Source organism: Nerophis lumbriciformis, linkage group LG07, assembly GCF_033978685.3.
Source record: "Nerophis lumbriciformis linkage group LG07, RoL_Nlum_v2.1, whole genome shotgun sequence".
Taxonomy (NCBI): Eukaryota; Metazoa; Chordata; class Actinopteri; order Syngnathiformes; family Syngnathidae; genus Nerophis; species Nerophis lumbriciformis.
Genome location: NC_084554.2, coordinates 21,181,599 through 21,203,673, shown reverse-complemented (window position 1 = coordinate 21,203,673; position 22,075 = coordinate 21,181,599). Strand labels below are relative to the sequence as shown.

The 22,075-nt window shown below is 41.6% G+C and overlaps 1 protein-coding gene across 2 annotated transcripts in view; it reads left to right on the top strand.

The window, feature by feature from the left end:
* The window catches only part of LOC133609761 (receptor activity-modifying protein 3-like), a 156,712-nt gene extending 135,168 nt beyond the window's left edge, over window positions 1-21,544 (top strand). Inside the window, exons 5-6 of one of the 2 annotated variants that reach the window (XM_061965658.2) lie at window positions 20,417-20,506; window positions 20,575-21,544. In XM_061965658.2, the coding sequence (XP_061821642.2) occupies window positions 20,417-20,482 (66 nt within the window). In that variant the 3' untranslated portion in view covers window positions 20,483-20,506; window positions 20,575-21,544. Of the gene's footprint in view, window positions 1-20,416 lie in introns of both variants that reach the window. The other variant, XM_061965657.2, reaches the window with a different exon arrangement.
* Window positions 21,545-22,075: the final 531 nt, after the last annotated feature.

Genomic DNA, 22,075 nt, shown 5'->3' with positions numbered 1-22,075 from the left:
CACCTGAATAGACCTTACCGGGAAGGCTGAGGAGTGTGATCCCACGATAGTTAGAACACACCCTCCGGTTCCCCTTTTTAAAGAGAGAAACCACCACCCCGGTCTGCCAATCCAGAGGTACTGCCCCCGATGTCCACGCGATGCTGCAGAGTCTTGTCAACCAAGACAGCCCTACAGCATCCAGAGCCTTAAGGAACTCCGGGCGGATCTCATCCACCCCCGGGGCCTTGCCACCGAGGAGCTTTTTAACTACCTCAGCAACCTCAGCCCCAGAAATAGGAGAGCCCACCACAGATTCCTCAGGCACTGCTTCCTCATAGGAAGACGTGTTGGTGGGATTGAGGAGGTCTTCGAAGTATTCCCTCCACCGATCCACAACTTCCGCAGTCGAGGTCAGCAGAACACCATCCGCACCATACACGGTGTTGGTAGTACACTGCTTCCCCTTCCTGAGGCGGTGGATGGTGGTCCAGAATCGCTTCGAAGCCGTCCGGAAGTCGTTTTCCATGGCTTCCCCGAACTCCTCCCATGTCCGAGTTTTTGCCTCCGCGACCGCTGAAGCCGCACACCGCTTGGCCTGTCGGTACCTGTCCGCTGCCTCAGGAGTCCCATGAGCCAAAAGAACCCGATAGGACTCCTTCTTCAGCTTGACGGCATCCCTCACCGCCGGTGTCCACCAACGGGTTCTAGGATTACCGCCACGACAGGCACCAACTACCTTGCGGCCACAGCTCCAATCAGCCGCCTCGACAATAGAGGTGCGGAACATGGTCCACTCGGACTCAATGTCCAGCACCTCCCTCGTGACATGTTCAAAGTTCTTCCGGAGGTGGGAATTGAAACTCTCTCTGACAGGAGACTCTGCCAGACGTTCCCAGCAAACCCTCACAATGCGTTTGGGCCTGCCAGGTCTGTCCGGCATCCTCCCCCACCATCGCAGCCAACTCACCACCAGGTGGTGATCGGTAGAAAGCTCCGCCCCTCTCTTCACCCGAGTGTCCAAAACATGAGGCCGCAAATCCGATGACACAACTACAAAGTCGATCATAGAACTGCGGCCTAGGGTGTCCTGGTGCCAAGTGCACATATGGACACCCTTAAGCTTGAACATGGTGTTCGTTATGGACAATCCGTGACGGGCACAAAAGTCCAATAACAAAACACCACTTGGGTTCAGATCCGGGCGGCCATTCTTCCCAATCACGCCTCTCCAGGTTTCACTGTCGTTGCCAATATGAGCGTTGAAGTCCCCCAGTAGAACGAGGGAATCACCCGGGGGAGCACTCTCAAGTACTCCCTCGAGTGAATCCAAAAAGGGTGGGTACTCTGAGCTGCTGTTTGGCGCGTAAGCGCAAACAACAGTCAGGACCCGTTCCCCCACCCGAAGGCGGAGGGAAGCTACCCTCTCGTCCACCGGGTTGAACTCCAACATGCAGGCTCTGAGCCGGGGGGCAACAAGAATTGCCACCCCAGCCCGTCGCCTCTCACTGCTGGCAACGCCAGAGTGGAAGAGAGTCCAGCCCCTCTCGAGAGAACTGGTTCCAGAGCCCTTGCTGTGCGTCGAGGTGAGTCCGACTATATCCAACCGGAACTTCTCTACCTCGCGCACTAGCTCAGGCTCCTTCCCCCCCAGCGAGGTGACGTTCCACGTCCCAAGAGCTAGCTTCTGTAGCCGAGGATCGGACCGCCAAGTGCCCTGCCTTCGGCTACCGCCCAGCTCACATTGCACCCGACCTCTATGGCCCCTGCTATGGGTGGTGAGCCCATTGGAGGGGGGACCCACGTTGCCTCTTCGGGCTGTGCCCGGCCGGGCCCCATGGGGACAGGCCCGGCCACCAGGCGCTCGCCATCGTGCCCCAACTCCGGGCCTGGCTCCGGAGGGGGGCCCCGGTGACCCGCGTCCGGGCGAGGGAAATCTGAGTCTCGGTTCTTGCATTTCCATAGAAGTCTTCGAGCTGCTCTTTGTCTGATCCCTCACCTAGGACCTGTTTGTCTTGGGAGACCCTACCAGGTGGCATGGAAGCCCCCGGACAACATAGCTCCTAGGATCATTGGGACACGCAAACTCCTCTACCACGTTAAGGTGGCAGCTCAGAGAGGAGATATATATATATATATATATATATATATATATATATATATATATATATATATATATATATATATATATATATATACACCCATACATACATACATTTACCTGTATATATATATATATATATATATATATATATATATATATATATATATATATATATATATATATATATACACCCATACATACATACATTTACCTGTATATATATATATATACACACATGCATACATACATACATATATATATCTGTATATATCCCGGCACCCGGGACCCCCCACCCACGGAGCAAGACCCTAGGGGCTGAGCCCTAGCCCTGGCCCCCATAAGAGGCAGGTCAGGAAATTAATTAGCGGTGCCCAAAGAGATCAGAATTCTGTCAGTTGTTGTTTTGATTCAACAGACATTATTTCCATAACTACATAATGTAATAAAAAATGTTTTTGTAAAGGTTTATACATAAATTATTTTTTGATTTCCAATTCATGAGAATAGTTTTCTTGGTGATGCCTAATGCGTTTATAAGGAGGTATGTTTTGTTTGTATCAAGATCAGTTACGGAGAGATCACCCAACAGGCAGAGTGCGGGGGAGATGGGATAGGAATCTCTGAGGCTAATGATAGGTTTTCGCACACTCCACGCCAAAAGTTATTCACAGGAGCACAGGACCACATTGAATGTAAGTAGTTATCTACCTTATTCTCTGAGCAGTGTACACAAATGTTAGAGTCAGCTAATACCATTTTATACATTCTTAGACCGGTGTAATGTATTCTGTAAAGTATTTTGAGCTGAATCAGTCGTAAATTTGGATTCTTAATCAAACGAGAAGTATTGAGGCATATTTGTTTTTAGAATTCTGGGTCACAGCTTATGGATACGCCTGAGTGCCATTTGGAAGTTGGGATACCTATTGTGTTATCTACAATTTAAGAGAGCATATCATTTGGATAAAGCTTTGGGGGCAGATGTTTTGAAGAGTTTAACGGTCGTGGGATTACTTTCCCATGTTGTTTTGTTGAATCTTGCGCTGATTACAGATTTGATTTGTATATATTCTAGGAATTTGTTAGGATGTATTGCATATTGTGTTATTGAACTTTTAAAAGAGATAAAACGGTTTCCATTGATGATGTCCCCTAGGCACCTGACTCCTTTATCATACCATGTTGGAAAGTTCAATGGTTTCTTGTTAAACAGAAAATCAGGATTATTCCAAATAGGCGTAAATTGGCAGGGAGTGAGCGGGGACCAGTTACTTTCAAAAATTCCTACCAAGCTCTTAAGGTAGGAATTTTAAAGCAGTTGTGTTTTCGGAGAATTTGGCTAATAAAGGGCAAGTTAGAAATTGGGATCTCCTGGCTGGTTCAATCTCTAACCATAAATTATCTAATAAAGTGGGATAGATCCATTGTAATATATATTGTAGTTTATTTGCAAGGAAGTAATAGGAAAAGTTTGAGAGTTCTAGACCCCCATGTTATTTGGGTTTTTGTAAAGTTTTAAGGCTGATTCGTGCTGGTTTACTTTTCCAAAGAAACTGATTGATGTGTGAGTCTAGTGATTTAAAACAGATTTGAGAATGTTTGGTTGGAATCATTGAAAAGAGATAATTAATCCTAGGCAAGACCATCATTTTCACGGTACAAACCCTTCCCATAAGTGAGATGGGCAGTGTCTTCCAACGCGCCAGATCATCCTCAATCGATTTTAAGATTGGGGAGTAATTCAAACGATTCAGATCTGACAATGTGGAGGAAATATTGATACCCAGGTATTTAATGTTTCCTTTATGCAGTGGAATCGATGAGGTGCTCTGAAAGTCAAAATTAATTGGTAACACAGTAGATTTGGACCAGTTGATGGAGTAATCTGAAATAGAACTGAATTGATTAATGAGTGAGATTGTATCTTGAAGAGAAGAATGTGGATTTTGTAAGAAAAGTAATACATCATCAGCATAAAGGCTTATTTTATGATGAACGGTTGCGGTATGGATGCCTTTAATATTTGCATGCTGTCGAATTGCGGTTGCAAGAGGTTCAATAAATATAGCAAACAGTGACGGAGAAAGTGGACACCCTTGCCTAGTTCCCCTCATAAGATGAAACCTTGGAGAGATTTGGCTGTTCGTTCTAACCGAAGCTGTAGGGGAAACTATATAGGACCTTGATCCATGCTATAAATGAGTCTCTAAATCCACATTTCTGAAGAGTAGCTAGAAGAAAATTCCAATTCACCCTATCAAACGCATTTTCAGCATCTAATGAAACAACAGCTGTTTTTAGATTATGAATAACAGAATAGTCTATCACATTGAGTAGACGGCGAACATTGTTGGACGATTGTCTCTCTTTGATGAAATCTGTTTGATCAGGATGTACTATGTATGGAGTGACTTTTTCTAATCTCTGAGCTAGTACTTTGCAGATAATTTTAAGATCAGCATTCATCAGGGAGATTGGTCGGTAACTGGATATTGGGTATTTATCAGGTTTTAGCAAGAGACTGATCATGGCAGAGTTAATATTTGGAGGATGGAATGAGTTTTCTTTCATCTCTGAAGCCATTTTTGTAAATATTGGCGCTAGCAGTGACCAGAATGTTTTGTAGAACTCCACAGGGAACCCATCAGGCACTGGTGCTTTATTGTTTGGCATCTGTTGAAGAGCATCGTGAAGTTCATCTCCAGAAATAGCAAGATCTAAATTTGATACCTGCCTTGTATTTAATTTAGGTAAGTCTAAACCATTGAGAAATGTCTCAATGTCTGACAGAGATGTGTCAATCTGGGGTGTATACAAGTTTCTGTAAAAGTCTCTAAAGATGGAGTTAATTTCCTCAGGAACGTGCGTAATGTTCCCAGCTGAATCCTTAATGGATTGTATAGAGTTTTTTTCTTTGTTTAATTTTAGTTGGTTAGCCAAATATTTGCTTGGTTTATTGTCATGTTCAAATTTTTCTAAGCTTAACCTCTGGAGCAGGAATTTATTTCTAATATTTTTATTTAATTTTCAAGTTCCTGCTCTAATAAACGTTCCTTTTTTTTCTTGTATGATGAATAAGAACTATTTTTTTCCTCGCATAACTACTTTCGCGGTCTCCCAGAGAACGCAAACCGTGATTTCTGGTTGATCATTAAGATCTAAAAAGTCTGTCCATTCTTTCTCAAAATAGTTTAGGAAGTCTGGGTCCTTTAGTAATGATGTATTAAGTCTCCATTGTTTTATAGGTTTTATAGGTTTTATCCTATCATCATCACTCTCCCTCACTAACAAAACTATCACTGGATAGTTTTGTTAGTGAGGGAGAGTGAGACAGGTGCATGGTCACTGATGATGATAGGATGGATGTGAATGTTTGAGATGTCAGATAAAATTGAGTTACTTGTTAAAAAGTAGTCAATGCGAGAGAATGAGTGGTGAACTGGGGAAAAATATGTGTATTCCCTAAGAGTGCGGTGATAAGAACGCCAGGCATCGCAAAGACCATAATCGTTCATATATTGCTTAAGTATTACCACTGACTGAGACTCACGGTGACTCCCAGTCACTCTATATTTGGATTAAATACTAAGTGGAGGTCCCCTCCTAGAATCAAGCAGTGGTTTGAGTTAGGAGAAAGTGAAGAGAAGAAAGTGTGAAAAAGGAAGGGTCATCAACATTTGGACCATAAATGTTGGCGATACAAAAGTTTCTCCCGTCAACAGAAATATTAAGAATGATGTATCTTCCCTCTATGTCAGTAATGGAGTTATGGAATGTAAGGTTTACCTTTTTACTAATGAGAATGGCTATGCCTCTCTGTTTGGAGTTGTAACTAGCAAAGTATGTGTGTGGGTATTGTGATGAATGCAGCTTTGAGGTATTGGACTTGGAGAGGTGAGTCTCTTGTAGTAAAGCAATGTCTGCTTGCATGCTCTTCAAATGATTAAGATCGAGTGTAGATTTATATCTATACTGTTATTCAAGTTTGTTGTGGATCTGCAATCTTTTCTTACAGATTTGGTCCAATGTTCACAAAGTACTTATTGAAACTTTCAACTACATCGTTCATATTGTAATTTTTTACATTTCCATCTGATAAGTATTTGAGATAATCCTTCTTAGCGCCATTTTTAACAATGCTAGTTAGGATGCCCCATGTTGCTCTCATATTGTTTTTGTTCCGGTCCAATTATTTACTGTAATATTCTTTCCTCCGTGTTCATAGTATGCTAGTTACCTTGTTCATACACGTTCTGTACTTGTTTTCTGCCTCTGTAGATATTTGTGTTGTAAATGTTCTATACAATGTATTCTCATTGTTGCAAGCATTTTTCAGTCCATGGTTGATTGTTTTTCTTTTGCTTCTTACTAGGTTGTTTTAATGGACAGTGTTTGTCATAAAACATCTTGAAGGTATTAAAAAAAAATCATATGCATCATATACATCATTTTCACTGTATACATTGTCCCAACTTTGAGCTCTCAGATCATTCTTGAAAGCTGTCATTTGTTCTCTTTGTTCTGTGCATATTCTTCGGTATGTCTTTTTGTCATCAATGTTCCTCCTCTTGTAGTTTCCGTCATAGATTATGAAAAAAGATGATCACTTTTAGCAGAACACTTGTGGTATTATTATCAAAATCATTAGTAAAAATATTATCAATAAGTGTGGCGCTGTGTCCTGAGATTCTGCTTGCCCTTGTGATTTTAGGATATAAACTCAGGCTATACAATGTGTCAATAAAGTTATCTATGGACTTTTGATTGTTATTGCATAGCATCTCAAAAACTAAATTCACAACAAGACCTGCATTCCATGAATATTTCAATAAGAACATTGCACACTAACCTTTTAGTGTGATATAATTTTAGCTGAAATTAAGCATTTTTTCAAATGTTGAATAATACATGACTAAAATGGTCACATGAAGAAACTAGTTTTATTCTAGATTGGCAGAGAAGCTTGCAGATGGCTTCTCAAGTTGAAAATCAAACTGCAGGGTTGTTGTCCACCGTTGCAAAAATAAAATGTCTCCATATGGAGAAGACATATTGAAATTATGTTTGTAACAATACAGTAAGGATGTAACAATTAAGAAAGATTAAAAGATTAAGAGTAAGAATTTCATATCACGGTTATTGGGACCAAAATGATCACGGTTATCATTATTGTCGCAATATTGTGGAATGTGCTCAAAACGTTTTTTTAAACATAACTAAAATAGACACACAGTTAGAAAAGCCACTATCGTGCATGACTTGTGTTTGTTATGCTTCACTGAAGTCTTTTAGTCTTAGTATTTTTTCTGTTTTAACAGCATCGTTTATTGTTGTACTGTAAATGTGGGGTTGTACTATAGCACTTTAAGATCTATTTCAATGAAAAGTGCGTAATAGATAAAATCTATTCTAATTATCTATCACATATGGCGGGCGTTGTGTCTGTCCTACTCCGTTCAGCGATACTTGAACACACCATAAAAAGACCAAGAGAGCACAGATTGGAGCTTCAATATGCACAACATATTAGATTAGTTGCTCAAGACAGTAATGTGTTAATATTAGTTTAGATCGGGGTGTCCAAACTTTTTGAATGGGGGGCCGCATTGGACTTAAAAAATGTGGCGGGGGGCCGAAGGTGGACTGTATACTTACATATGAGTACAAATTATTATAATAATGTAATGGATATATAATTAATAATTATTATACAAAACTCAAAACCAGTGAGTTGGCACATTGTGTAAATCGTAAATAAAAACAGAATACAATGATTTTCAAAGCCATTCCAACTTGTATTCAATTGAATACACTGCAAAGACAAGATATTAAATGTTGGAACTGAGAATCTTGTTTGTTTTTTTTTGCAAATAATCATTAACTTACAATTTAATGGCAGCAACACACTGCAAAAAAGTTGCAACAGGGGCATTTTTATCACTGTGTTACATCGCCTTGCGTTGTCAGAAAGCACTGAGGAGACCAAGTATTGAAGCTTTTCAGGTGGTATTCTCTCCCATTCTTGCTTGATGTACAGCTTAAGTTGTTCAACAGTCCGGGGTCTCCGTTGTGGTATTTGACGCTTCATAATGTGCCACACATTTTCAATGGGAGACAGGTCTGGACTACAGGCAGGCCAGTCTAGTACCCGCACTCTTTTACTATGAAGCAGAATGTGGCTTGGTATTGTCTTGCTGAAATAAGCAGGGGCGTCCATGAAAAAGACGTTGCTTGGAGGACAACCTATGTTGTTCCAAAACCCGTATGTACATTTCAGCATTAATGGTTTCTTCACAGATGTGTAAGTTACCCATGCCTTGGGCACTAATACACCCCCATACCATCACAGATGCTGGCTTTTGAACTTTGCGCCTATAACAGTCCGGATGGTTCTTTTCCTCTTTGGTCCGGAGGACACAACGTCCACAGTTTCCAAAAACAATTTGAAATGTGGAGTTTTCAGACCACAGAACACTTTTCCACTTTGTATCAGTCCATCTTGAATGAGCTCAGGCCCAGCAAAGCTGGCTGCGGTTCTGGGTGTTGTTGATAAATGGCTTTCGCTTAGCATAGTAGAGTTTTAACTTGAATTTACAGATGTAGCGACCAACTATAGTTACTGACAGTGGTTTTCTGAAGTGTTCCTGAGCCCATGTGGTGATATATTTTACACACTGATATCGCTTTTTCATGCAGTACCACCTGAGGGATCGAAGGTCACGGGCATTGCCACTTACGTGCAGTAATTTCTCCAGATTCTCTGAACCTTTTGATGACATTACGGACCGTAGATTGTGAAATCCCTAAATTCCTTGCAATAACTCGTTGAGAAATGTTGTTCTTAAACCGTTCAACTATTATCTCACACATTTGTTCACAAAGTGGTGACCCTTGCCCCATCTTTGTTTGTGAATGATTGAGCATTTCATGAAAGCTGCTTTTATACCCAATCATGGCACCCACCTGTTCCCAACTAACCTGTTCACCTGTGGGATGTTCCAAATAAGTGTTTGATGAGCATTCCTCAACTTTGTCAGTCTTTTTTGCCACTTGTGCCAGCTTTTTTGAAACATGTTGCCGGCATCAAATTCCAAATTAGCTAATATTTGCAAAACATAACAAAGTTTACCAATTTGAACATTAAATATCTTGTCTTTGCAGTGTATTGAATTGAATATAGGTTGAAAATGATTTGCAAATCATTGTATTCTGTTTTTATTTACGATTTACACAACGTGCCATCTTCACTGATTTTGGGTTTTGTAAATAAATGTAACAATCGGAAGGAAACACAATTTAACAAAGTAACAGCAATGTTTCTTCTCAAAAATGCTCAAGTAAAAGTAAAAAGTATGTTATATTCAAACTACTCTGAGAAGTTTTTTTTTTTTTTTGAGTTAAAGTTACAGCATACATGTAGCGCGTTACTACCCACCTCTGTACACAACTAAAGATACACAATAAATTAAATGGTTGGTGTGTAATAAATAACATACAGTAAAAACAACAACAAAGGACCAAACTTAATTTCAACAGAAAACTTCCTGAATACGGCAACTCCCTAAGGACAAAATGAACTGAATGCATACCTGCAAATGAGACTCAAAAGTTATGAACTGATTGATCGTATCTGAATATTTATGGACTAACTTTTACTGTAGTGATGGTTGTGTTGTCTATTGACCTTGACCAGATACTGCAGTAGAAAATGAGCTTTGTAGCAAAAAACTGGTACATTTAGAAAAGTCTTTATCAATGTGGACTGTTCTCGTTTAAGTAAATAAATGAATATATACATAACAAATAAAAATAAAAGGGGAGCCAGCCTAGGGTCTCTCGTTGAATTTTATACCTCCCTTAAAAACCTAACTATATCTTTCGAGTCAGCACAATTCAAATATGACAAGCATTAATTATTAAAATGAACTGCTTCAATTCATAACAGGTTGAACCTAAATATAACCAATATTAAACATAGTATATCTAACACTAAATTGAACAAATGCATCCCAGACATGAATGAACCTTTGGATTTTGGATAAAAGTAAATCATATTGCTGTTAATGTGAGTCTGTGTGCCATGGAGGTACAGAACGTGCTAAAGGTAAAAATACATTTTACTGGCTTACATCACTATGGTGACAAACGCCATTGGGAGGCTACAAGCAGGATGTTCTCCGAGGGAAATTGCCACTTGTCTTAGAGTGTCGTCTGCAGGTTGTGACAGAGATCCAGAGAGACTAGAAGAGTCACAGAAAGGTATACTGTATGCCAGGTTGTATCTCTGTTGCAACCTGCTCATGATGATACTCTAAGCTCAGCGGCCACTTCCTTCTGAGAACATCCTTTAGGAGGGTTGCATATGACGTCACATCCGTTTTTTTTTCTTTGCGGCTTAATTCACACGATGGTCAAGCAGCTGGAGCGTACCATTAAACCAAGTAAGAGTGAGTGTAGAGTTTGATCAGAAAATGCTGTATTGCTGAACTGTTCTTGGGTGTTACAGCCGTTCAAATAGAGATATAAGAAAACGTTTTCAAATAGTCCCTAAAGAAGCGGCTCTTAAAGGTAAAAAGTCAGGGAATAAACAAAAGTGCACCGAAGGAAATTGCTCTTAAAAATATCCCTTTCATCATCTTGTTGAATACAATCGGACCGCTTGTGTCTGCAATGATCACTTTGTAAAATGTTTGTTTGAACATATGATTTGTTTGAGAACCTTTCTGTGATGCAATCGAGTTATATTAGTAGTGTTTGATAGCAGAACCAAACATAAAGAAATTACAATAGATCACATTGTTTTTTTTGTTACTTTGTAGTTGCCATGCCTAATTATGACTACAAAAACCGGTTTAAGCAAATAATAGTAATAAATATTGTGATAGTTGGTACAATTTACTGTACTTTTGTTGTCGATTTTCATAACAGAAACTAAAACATTAGTTGCTGTGCAGGAAAGCCCAGTGCATTATAGCGTCATTGGTACTATTTGTTAGCATTAAGAAAATATTCTTAATAATATTAATAAACTACATTAATAAATCTCTCGTAGGCTCAACAGCATATACTGAATCTTGATGTCGCTAGCAAACATTGCTGAACAACAGGGACTTAATACAGCTAAATGATGAGATAAAATATGAACTTTGCAGCATAAAAACAACTACAGATATGAATTGTAGATGAGATTAATATTTGTAGCAGGAAATCAACTTAAAAAAACCATATCTTTTTTCTCATTAGCGTTACGGTCACAGCAGCACGACACTCGTTATGTCAATCAAATACGTTACTTACCGATGCACAAATAAATCCGACTTTGTCTTTCACGGATTAATGTTTAATTTGTGGACCTCTCAGATGTAAAGACATGATGTGCCTCCAATCTTTTCTTGTCTAAATATTGTAAGTGTCAAGTGAAGTGATGATAAATGGTTTAAATCTTTAAAAAATAAATTTTTCTTAAGTGTGTAAAAATCCACTCCATCCAATTTAAAATATTTTTTCATGATCACTTTTGTATTTGCTTGTAAACCTTTCAAAATAAGCCTAAATAAACAGTAGACTGTCGTTGACTTTGACAGTGAAGAAACCATCCTTGCACAGGCACACCCTCCTGGTTTTTGGAGTATAAATAGTTGGGGTTTTGGCACCAGCCGCTGGACTATCTGACCAATCTAGAAACCCCGTTTCCATATGAGTTGGGAAATTGTGTTAGATGTAAATATAAACAGAATACAATGATGTGCAAATCATTTTCAACCCATATTCAGTTGAATATGCTACAAAGACAACATATTTGATGTTCAAACTGATAAATATTTTTTTTTGTGCAAATAATCATTAACTTTAGAATTTGATGCCAGCAACACGTGACAAAGAAGTTGGGAAAGGTGGCAATACATACTGATAAAGTTGAGGAATGCTCATCAAACACTTATTTGGAACATCCCACAGGTGAACAGGCAAATTGGGAACAGGTGGGTGCCATAATTGGGTATAAAAGTAGATTCCATGAAATGCTCAGTCATTTACAAACAAGGATGGGGCGAGGGTCACCACTTTGTCAACAAATGCGTGAGCAAATTGTTGAACAGTTTAAGAAAAACCTTTCTCAACCAGCTATTGCAAGGAATTAAGGGATTTCACCATCTACAGTCCATAATATTATCAAAGGGTTCAGAGAATCTGGAGAAATCACTGCACGTAAGCAGCTAAGCCCGTGACCTTCGATCCCTCAGGCAGTGTGTACAGGATATCACCACATGGGCTCAGGAACACTTCAGAAACCCACTGTCAGTAACTACAGTTGGTCGCTACATCTGTAAGTGCAAGTTAAAACTCTCCTATGCAAGGCAAAAACCGTTTATCAACAACACCCAGAAACGCCGTCGGCTTCGCAGGGCCTGAGCTCATCTAAGATGGACTGATACAAAGTGGAAAAGTGTTCTGTGGTCTGACGAGTCCACATTTCAAATTGTTTTTGGAAACTGTGGACGTCGTGTCCTCTGGACCAAAGAAGAAAAGAACCATCCGGATTGTTATAGGCGCAAAGTTGAAAAGCCAGCATCTGTGATGGTATGGGGGTGTATTAGTGCCCAAGACATGGGTAACTTACACATCTGTGAAGGCGCCATTAATGCTGAAAGGTACATACAGGTTTTGGAGCAACATATGTTGCCATCCAAGCAACGTTACCATGGACGCCCCTGCTTATTTCAGCAAGACAATGCCAAGCCACGTGTTACATCAACGTGGTGTCAGGTTTGTCACTGACAGTTTAGTTATGTTTTGAGTTTTTCCTCTGTTTGTCTTTATTTCCTCCATGCTATTTAAACCTGCCTTCTCCTCCAGTCACTGCTGGGTTATTGTCGTTCTGACCTGTCATTGCCATTGTCATTTCTACTTGTCGTTGTCAGTGTAGCTGGATGCGGTAGCGGTAAGCTTAATTCTGTAGCTGTTTTTTAGCTTGCTGTCTTTTTGTTCCTCGTCTTCCAGTTCCTGTTTTCCTGGCATCCTGTTTCCTGTTCCTAGTTCCTGGTTTGTGTTTTTTCCTTTATTTTATGAACATTAAATCTTGTTTTCCTGCACAATGCCTTCCACCTTCTCTGCATCTTGGGGTTCGTCACCTACAAACTCTGACATAATAATCCAGCCAAATTCGAATCTCGCAGAGATGTCCATGGCGGAGAGGCTTAACAAAGCTTTGGACTTAATGGCTAATTTGAAGAAAAGTTCCGCCGCTTTTCAAGCCCTCTCCCACCCACCCCTGTCGTCTGTGGGCCTATCTGGGGACGTCTGGGATCCGTCCCTTGGGGGGGAGGGGGGGCTATGAGTAGCAATGCAGCTGGGGAGGCACAGCTACTTCTCGCCCCAGTGGGTCTGCAAGATACGGCGCCATCTCCGAGGGGTCTGCAACAGACGGCACCATCATCTCCGGTGGGTCTGCAACCTACAACGCCACCATGCACTCCGGTGGGCCGGCAGACGCCACCATGCACTCCGGTGGGCCGGCAGACGCCACCATGCACTCCGGTGGGCCGGCAGACGCCACCATGTACTCCGGTGGGTCTACAACCTACGGCACCACCATCCTCTCCGGTGGGCCAGCAGCAGACGGCGCCACCATCCTCGTCTCCGGTGGGCCAGCAGCAGAGGGCACCACCATCCTCGTCTCCGGTGGGCCAGCAGCAGAGGGCGCCACCATCCTCGTCTCCGGTGGGCCAGCAGCAGAGGGCGCCACCATCCTCGTCTCCGGTGGGCCAGCAGCAGAAGGCGCCACCATCCTCGTTTCCGGTGGGCCAGCAGCAGAGGGCGCCACCATCCTCGTCTCCGGTGGGCCAGCAGCAGAGGGCGCCACCATCTTCGTCTCCGGTGGGCCAGCAGCAGAGGGCGCCACCATCCTCGTCTCCGGTGGGCCAGCAGAGGGCGCCACCATCATCGTCTCCGGTGAGCCAGCAGAGGGCGCCACCATCATCGTCTCCGGTGGGCCAGCAGACGCCGCCACCATGCACTCCGGTGGGCCAGCAGAGGGCGCCACCACCATCCTCCCCGGTGGGCCAGCAGAGGGCGCCACCACCATCCTCCCCGGTGGGCCAGCAGAGGGCGCCACCACCATCCTCCCCGGTGGGCCAGCAGAGGGCGCCACCACCATCCTCCCCGGTGGGCCAGCAGAGGGCGCCACCACCATCCTCCCCGGTGGGCCAGCAGAGGGCGCCACCATCCTCTCATCAACCACGAACGTGGTCGTTCTATTGGCGACCGCCTCGCCAATTGCGGCGGCGTTCAACTCGCCGTCGCCACCTGACTCTTCCCCGCTGGTTGCGGGAACACTTGGCCTGGTGGCCCACCTCCTTGTCCTCCCTCCACCCTCCCGTGACTTTGGACTGTTTTTTTTTGGGGGGGGGGGGCGGGGGGGGTTCCTAGAACGTCTGGTATCCGTTGTGGGAAGGGGGGCTACTGTCAGGTTTGTCACTGACAGTTTAGTTATGTTTTGAGTTTTTCCTGTTTGTCTTTATTTCCTCCATGCTATTTAAACCTACCTTCTCCTCCAGTCACTGCTGGATTATTGTCGTTCTGACCTGTCATTGCCATTGTCATTTCTACTTGTCGTTGTCAGTGTAGCTGGATGCGGTAGCGGTAAGCTTAATTCTGTAGCTGTTTTTTAGCTTGCTGTCTTTTTGTTCCTCGTCTTCCAGTTCCTGTTTTCCTGGCATCCTGTTTCCTGTTCCTAGTTCCTGGTTTGTGTTTTTTCCTTTATTTTATGAACATTAAATCTTGTTTTCCTGCACAATGCCCTCCACCTTCTCTGCATCTTCGGTTTCGTCACCTACAACTCCTGACACGTGGCTTCATATTAAAAGAGTGCGGGTACTAGACTGGCCTGCCTGTAGTCCAGACCTGTCTCCCATTGAAAATGTGTGGCGCATTATGAAACCTAAAATACCACAACGGAGACCCCGGACTGTTGAACAATTTAAGCTGTACATCAAGCAAGAATGGGAATGAATTCCACCTGAGAAGCTTAAAAAATGTGTCTCCTCAGTTCCCAAACGTTTACTGAGTGTTGTTAAAAGGAAAAGCCATGTAACACAGTGGTGAACATGCCCTTTCCCAACTACTTTGGCACGTGTTGCAGCCATGAAATTCTAAGTTAATTATTATTTGCAAAAAAAATAAAGTTAATGAGTTTGTACATCAAATATCTTGTCTTTGTAGTGCATTCTATTGAATATGGCTTGAAAAGGATTTGCAAATCATTGTATTCCGTTTATATTTACATCTAACACAATTTCACAACTCATATGGAAACGGGGTTTGTAAGTCTATGAGCACGAACTGATGAAGCCTACTCAAATGAGCGGCAAAAGGTCCTCTAAGACAAACCAAACAGTCGAGTTGGGATCGATTGAATGCCCTGAGATGATAATGACCTGGAAGAATGAGAACATTCATAAACATAGCCTCAGGGAGCTCTAGAAAGCCTGAAACCTAGAAGTGCCCTGCTGTATCTCGAGGTCACGTGATTGCAACCCACCAATTTAATGCCTGACAATGACATGGCACTGTTAAAAAAAATTGAAATGTTACAATTTGGAAAAGCTCAAATAAAGTTCACCTGTAATGGTTATCCAGTGGAACCTTGAGTTACAAAATCAAGTGATTTTTGAAAAGGGTTTGAAAATGGAAAAGTTTGTATATTGAAGCAAATGTCGTCATAAGAAACATTGTAAACATGAGTGATGGGTTCCGGCCTCGACAACATTTTGGTAAAAGTTTGTGTCATTACAATTAACATTACCGGTATTTAAGCTGCACCCACCAAATTTTAGAAGAAAAAAAAAAGTTTTGTTTACATATATTAGCTGCACTGGACTATAAGCTGGTGTGAAAGATATTTGTAAATATTTATTTACATACCTTAGTTGTTTCCAAACGGTGTCAGTAACACGATGAATCAAACAAAACAGAAGTCATAGTCATGGACCAACAAGTTGTGAAAGCTAGCTCTCCAATCAGCTAACATCAGGCCTCCGTCAGTCGTAACGACTATGGAAACTGCGCCAGTCCAGAGGTCAAGTTTAAACTCAGCGACAACGCCTGCTGTGGCTGATGAGTCCGATCAGCTAAACAGACTCAATAATACAACGACATTTGGTGAATTTACGAAACTGAAACAATACAAAAAGAATGCCATTGTAATTTAATAATACTAAGACAGATACTCGTAAATGTGTTAGGATATTCGATAATGCTGACATCGCTAGCTTGATTACATTACGATACCACGTGCAAATATGCATGAAAGCACTCCTACAGACGTCACACGGATTCGTAACTATGAATTGTTTTAGTTATATTGTAAAACGTACAGGCGTTGCTTGGAGTGATGAATGAAGAATCCTTTCGAGCAAAAACACAATGGATGAATATACTTTCGGCACAAAACAGGAAGTACATTGTAAACCCGCAGCACCTGCAGTGAGCGAACTCGTCAAAACATGGCGCCAAAGCAGAGACAAGAACACACCTTTTCAGTGTCTTTCTCAGCGTAATATGAAAACTTTTTGTTGAATACAAAATATTTGTGATGCTCGGGTCGCATGACGGCAATTACTGGCGTGTTACCAGGATGCAGAAAACCAAGGAGGCATCGTGCAGGTTAAAGTATTTATGTGGAGATTTCACACACAAAAAATGCAAGAGATGGGAAGTCCTCTGGAAGCATTAGGATGCTATTCAAACGAAACTAAACAAGCTAAACTAAAATAATAACGGGATGCTGGAACTCAGAAAAACATATAACGCAAGTCGTGCATCAGGAGAAGCGTCCACAAGGAGTACATCCATACATAACAAAGTCCACCAAGAATGGTGGATTAGATTCGACTTAAATAGACCTAATTGCCCAATTGAAAGCAGGTGAGAGGAAAAGTGTTCAGGGTACAGGCGTGAAGCAGTTACAGGAAAACACCAACAAAACAGTAAGAGCCACCAAAATAAACGTGCACAATCGGAACTAGATCATGAATCACAGAAAAAAGCAAACAAACCCAAAAATGTTTCATGTATTTAGTTTTCATTTCCTGTATAGCCCCCTTACTTGTTGTTTCCACTTCCTGTTTTCCTCCATTTGCCACCAATTTAGTCAGAGTCCTGGGCTCCCTCACCCGTCTCTGATTGTCAATCAGGACATGCCTGTCACTGGTTGCCAATCAGGACATACCTGCCCCTGTTTGCCAATCAGGACTTACCTCTCCCTGGTTGCTAGTCAGGCAGTTTCTCATGCCAGCCCTTGTCCTCTGTCTGCTTGACTTATGTGCTTTGTGCCTCCATTCAGCATATTTCCTTATGCCTCCTGTGCACTGTTTTTATTTTGTCATTAAAACATTTTTACCTGCTTATCGCCTGCCATGTCTGCATTCCGGGGTCAAGACCAGCACAAACAAGAAACGAAAGATAAATGGTAAATCGGTTATACTTGTATAGCGCTTTTCTACCTTCAAGGTACTCAAAGCGCTTTGACACTTTCCACATTCACCCACATTCCACACTGATGGCGGGAGCTGCCATGCAAGGCCCTAAGCACGACCCATCAGGAGCATGGGTGAAGTGTCTTGCTCAAGGACACAACGGACATGACGAGGTTGGTAGAAGGTGGGGATTGAACCAGGAACCCTCAGGTTGCTGGCGCGGCCACTCTCCCGACCCCGCCACGCCGTCCCAATGATGACAGTTTGTACACTTTGAACACAATAAAAGGTGATGTAGAGTACTTCATATTACACAAACATAACAAGGGGGTGATGGATCAACTTTATATTTAATAACAAAGCAAAAACATAGACAACTAGCTGAACTGTCCTCCTTATATACACACACACACACACACACACACACACACACACACACACACACACACACACACACACACACACACACTATAACTATCTCTGTGGTGCACTCAGTTTAAAATCACAAAACTCCTCAACTCCTCAGCTCGCTGCAATGATTAGGGGAAAAAAATCCACTTTACCTTGTCTGTTAATTTTCTTGGTGTGCAGTGGAGGAAAGGGGGAGGCGGACAGAAGGCTGTGTCGACAATGCTGTGGATACTTCCTGAATGTTTCAAAACATATATCAATGGTCCATGGCTTTCTTTCTTTCAGCTAGCAAATCTAGAACAAAACTGTAAAAATGCTTAAATACAGAGGACAAATTTCACCACACATTGTGTGTGTGTGACAATCATTGGTACTTTGGTACTTTAACTAACGACAACATTGCTGTGTAAACTGAATGAGCACTAGAGCTTGATCACAATGGATGTGCTGCGGAGCAACAAGTGGGTGGGTGAAACATGTATATATTGAGACAAGGTTCGTACAGTCACCAAAGCATATTTTTATTCGGTCTGTGAGTCGTAAATTGAAAAGTTTGTTCAATGAGGCGTTCGTAAATCCAGGTTCCACTATATTGCAATTTAGTTTCATCCAGAAATGTCTACCAAATGTCACTAACTTTTTGTGGTGTATACGGGGCGCTCAATATATTTTTGTTCTGGAATTCTAATAGTAATTTAACTAACATGGTGGTCTGTTTCAACTCCCTACTCAAATTGTTTACTTTAAAGTCACAACTGTCGAACTGTGGACCATTGAAATAAGTCCCTTCTCACAAGAGAGCAAAGCGGTACCCACACAAACAGACGGTTTCCCACAGTAAAAAAAAACGGGAAAAAAAACACTGAAGCTCATGACCCAAACAGGACATCCTCCCAATCTTTCACCCTCTTCAACTTCCCACTCTCGCCCACCACAATTCCCTCCTTCCTAACTCTGCTAAATGATGGATGGCTGATGAGCTCGCTTGTGGTATCTTGCTGTCAATGCAACAGTTTGGTTATCTTCGATTATTTAAGGCAGGACTCCGAAGCATCCTACAGCAGTGGTTCTCAATTTTTTTCACCAAGTACCACCTCAGAAAAAACTTTGCTCTCCATGTAACCAACATTAAAATCCAGTAACGTAGTAGGCCTATGTATGCATTAAAAAAAGGCAGAGGTTTTATTTAACAAGTATATATAATATTTGTTGACACTGTAACATTACATACAGTTTGAACAGTAACGCTGTGTTTGAATATTGGAGAATTAAACACTGTACTTTAATCAAGTGATTATTTGGCGTACCACTAGATGGAGACGTTTCACAGTTTGAGAATCACTATCCTGTAGTTTGTGGCACATTATTTCTAGTGTTTTAGTCGATCGAAATTCAGGGGTCTAGAAACCTTTTCATGCGAACCAACAGGTGGCATCAAATGAGTCAGAGCTTTTCCTCCTGTCACTCCCACACACCAGTGACCTACAGCAGGCCCGGCCCTAACCAATCTGGCGCCCTAGGCAAGATTTTAGGTGGCGCCCCCCCCACATCGGCAGTGAAGTGTATATACTCACAAGAAACCGAATAGCTTTGTCTTTGACCTTTTTTTTACTTAAAGAAAGCAAATTAACAATCAGAATAGTTAACAAGATAAAAAAAATATGAATAAATAAATGAATGCAAAAAATAAAAAATGAATATATGAAATACAATAATTTTTACATACATATTGCTTAATTTACATTAATGATGTGCACTTTAACAACTAGGCTTACAACTATACCTAATATATAAAGGGGTGGAAAAGTGACTATTACCTGCAGGGCAAACATTAGCTAACCAGAAGGCAAAAACAATGTAAACAAAAAACACCTGCTTAAAAGATCTAATACAAATGTCCCTGAGGAATGTAAGGTGGGAGTACTGTAATTACCTAACGTTACATTATTATTTTCCATAACAATTTAGCCCCCTCCACAATATTAACCCGACGTTAAAACAGAACTAGCTATTTATTGATTAGCAATTGCCGAATCATGTAACATTAGCTTAATGCTAAAAAGCCAGGTTACTATCACATTCTGTAACAGACAAATAATTTCATGTAGGCTAACGTTACCTACCTGCTACCTCTTGTCTTTTTCTCGTTTCTCCTCCTCTTCTTTTCTCTTATTTCTTCCCTGGGCACCTGACAGTTTTGGCCGTTTTGACATCTTGTGTTGATTTTTTGATGTGGTGACGTCCAAAAAGAGTCATGATACGGGAAGGGAGGGGGCGGGGGGGCGTAATGTTGTAACAAATAATATTTCTATTATATAGGCTTTACTTTGCATTTTAATTAACGTGGGATTATTTTTTGTATTTAGAAATAATAGTACCAACTTTTTTCTTTTTTTTCTCCAACATTTGTGGCACTGGCGTGGCGCCCCCTGATGGACGGCGCCCTTAGCATTTGCCTATACGGCCTATGCCACGGGCCGGCCCTGACCTACAGAGATGCATCATAAATGCTTGAAAAGTGTTTCAAAGGCTGAGAATGGTGAGCAATGAAGCAGTCATCAAACAATTGTTGAGCAGCAAAGAAATATGATGTCTTTTTTATTCTAGCTGGTGAGTTGTTCCAGGCTTGCCCAGCCAGAAGGGTGCCCCCTGGTAGACCAAAGTCACGTTGGAGGGATTATGGCTCGCAGCTGGAACGACTCAGCGGTCCTCCAGTGGAACTGGCCAGAGACCGGGCAGTATGGGATTCCCGACTGAGAGTACTTACCCTGTGACTGGACCAAAATAAGTGGAAGAAAATGAATGGATGTACAATTGTTGAAGACATGATTTTTGTATTTTTATTTTCAAAATTGTACTTGTCCTTTGCAGCTCTTTGGGTTAGTAACGTTTGACACAATATCAGTAACATTAGATCTCTAATGGACGACGGTAATTAAAAAAGTTCAAACATTAAAAAGAAAAATAGATGTTTTTGTTGTTGTCTATTTTGTCTTTAAAAACAATTTTCCTGAAATTTAAGGTAATAAAACAAATATAACATTAAATAAGAAAACCCATTTTTTTGTTGTCGTTGATTTTGTCTTAAAAAATAGTTTTCCAGAAAACAAAGGCAAAAAAAAAAAAAAAAAAAACATTAAAAAAGAAAACGTCTGTCTTATATTCAGAGTCGTCTTGTGTTCTGGTGGATTATGTCACACCGCGGTGAGGGATGTCTTGTCTTGGTTTCTTATGTCTTGTGAATTGCATGTTTTAGTTTGAAAAGTAACTCCTCTTGTTTCAGATCACTTGCCCTTCCTTTTGTGTCATCAGTCTGACGTCATCCCTGACCCCTGATTGTTTCCACCTGTTCCCCATTACCCTCATGTGTCTTATAAGCCCATGCCTCCCTTTGTTCTGTGCCAGATTGTCTCGTTTATTCGTGCCTCTCTAGCCTCCTGTCCGTGCCTTGCCTCGTCTCGTGTTTGATTACCTTGATCCTGAATTTCTTTGTTGTTATTTTGAGTTGTCTTTTTCTCCTCCTCAGCAAAGTGATTTTGTGTTATTTAGTTTTACAGCCGAAGTGGTGAGTTTTCAGTTTTTCTTACAGTTTTTTATTTTCCTAAATTTTTGGAGTGACATTTTTTGTTAACCTTTATTAGATTAGAGAAAGTGTAGAAGTTTCATAGCCATTGTTTCTTCCTCCTGTTGGAATGATTTTCGGTTGTTCCTTTTTTTTTGGAACCTTTTTCACCGACTTGTTTAGTTATAGCCTATATTGAATTGCCCTGACTCTGGAGGTTAAGTTAAAGTACCAATTATTGTCACACACACACGAGGTGTGGCGAAATTATTCTCTGCATTTTATCCATCACCCTTGATCACCCCCTGAGAGGTGAGGGGAGCAGTGAGCAGCAGCGGTGGCCGCGCCCGGGAATCATTTTTGGTGATTCAACCCCCAATTCCAACCCTTGATGCTGAGTGCCAAGCAGGGAGGTAATGGGTCCATTTTTATAGCCTTTGGTATGACTCGGCCGGGGTTTGAACTCACGACCTACCGATCTCAGGGCGGACACTCTAACCGAAAGGAAGCTTTCAAAATAAAAGCCTGACGAATTATTCCCTACTC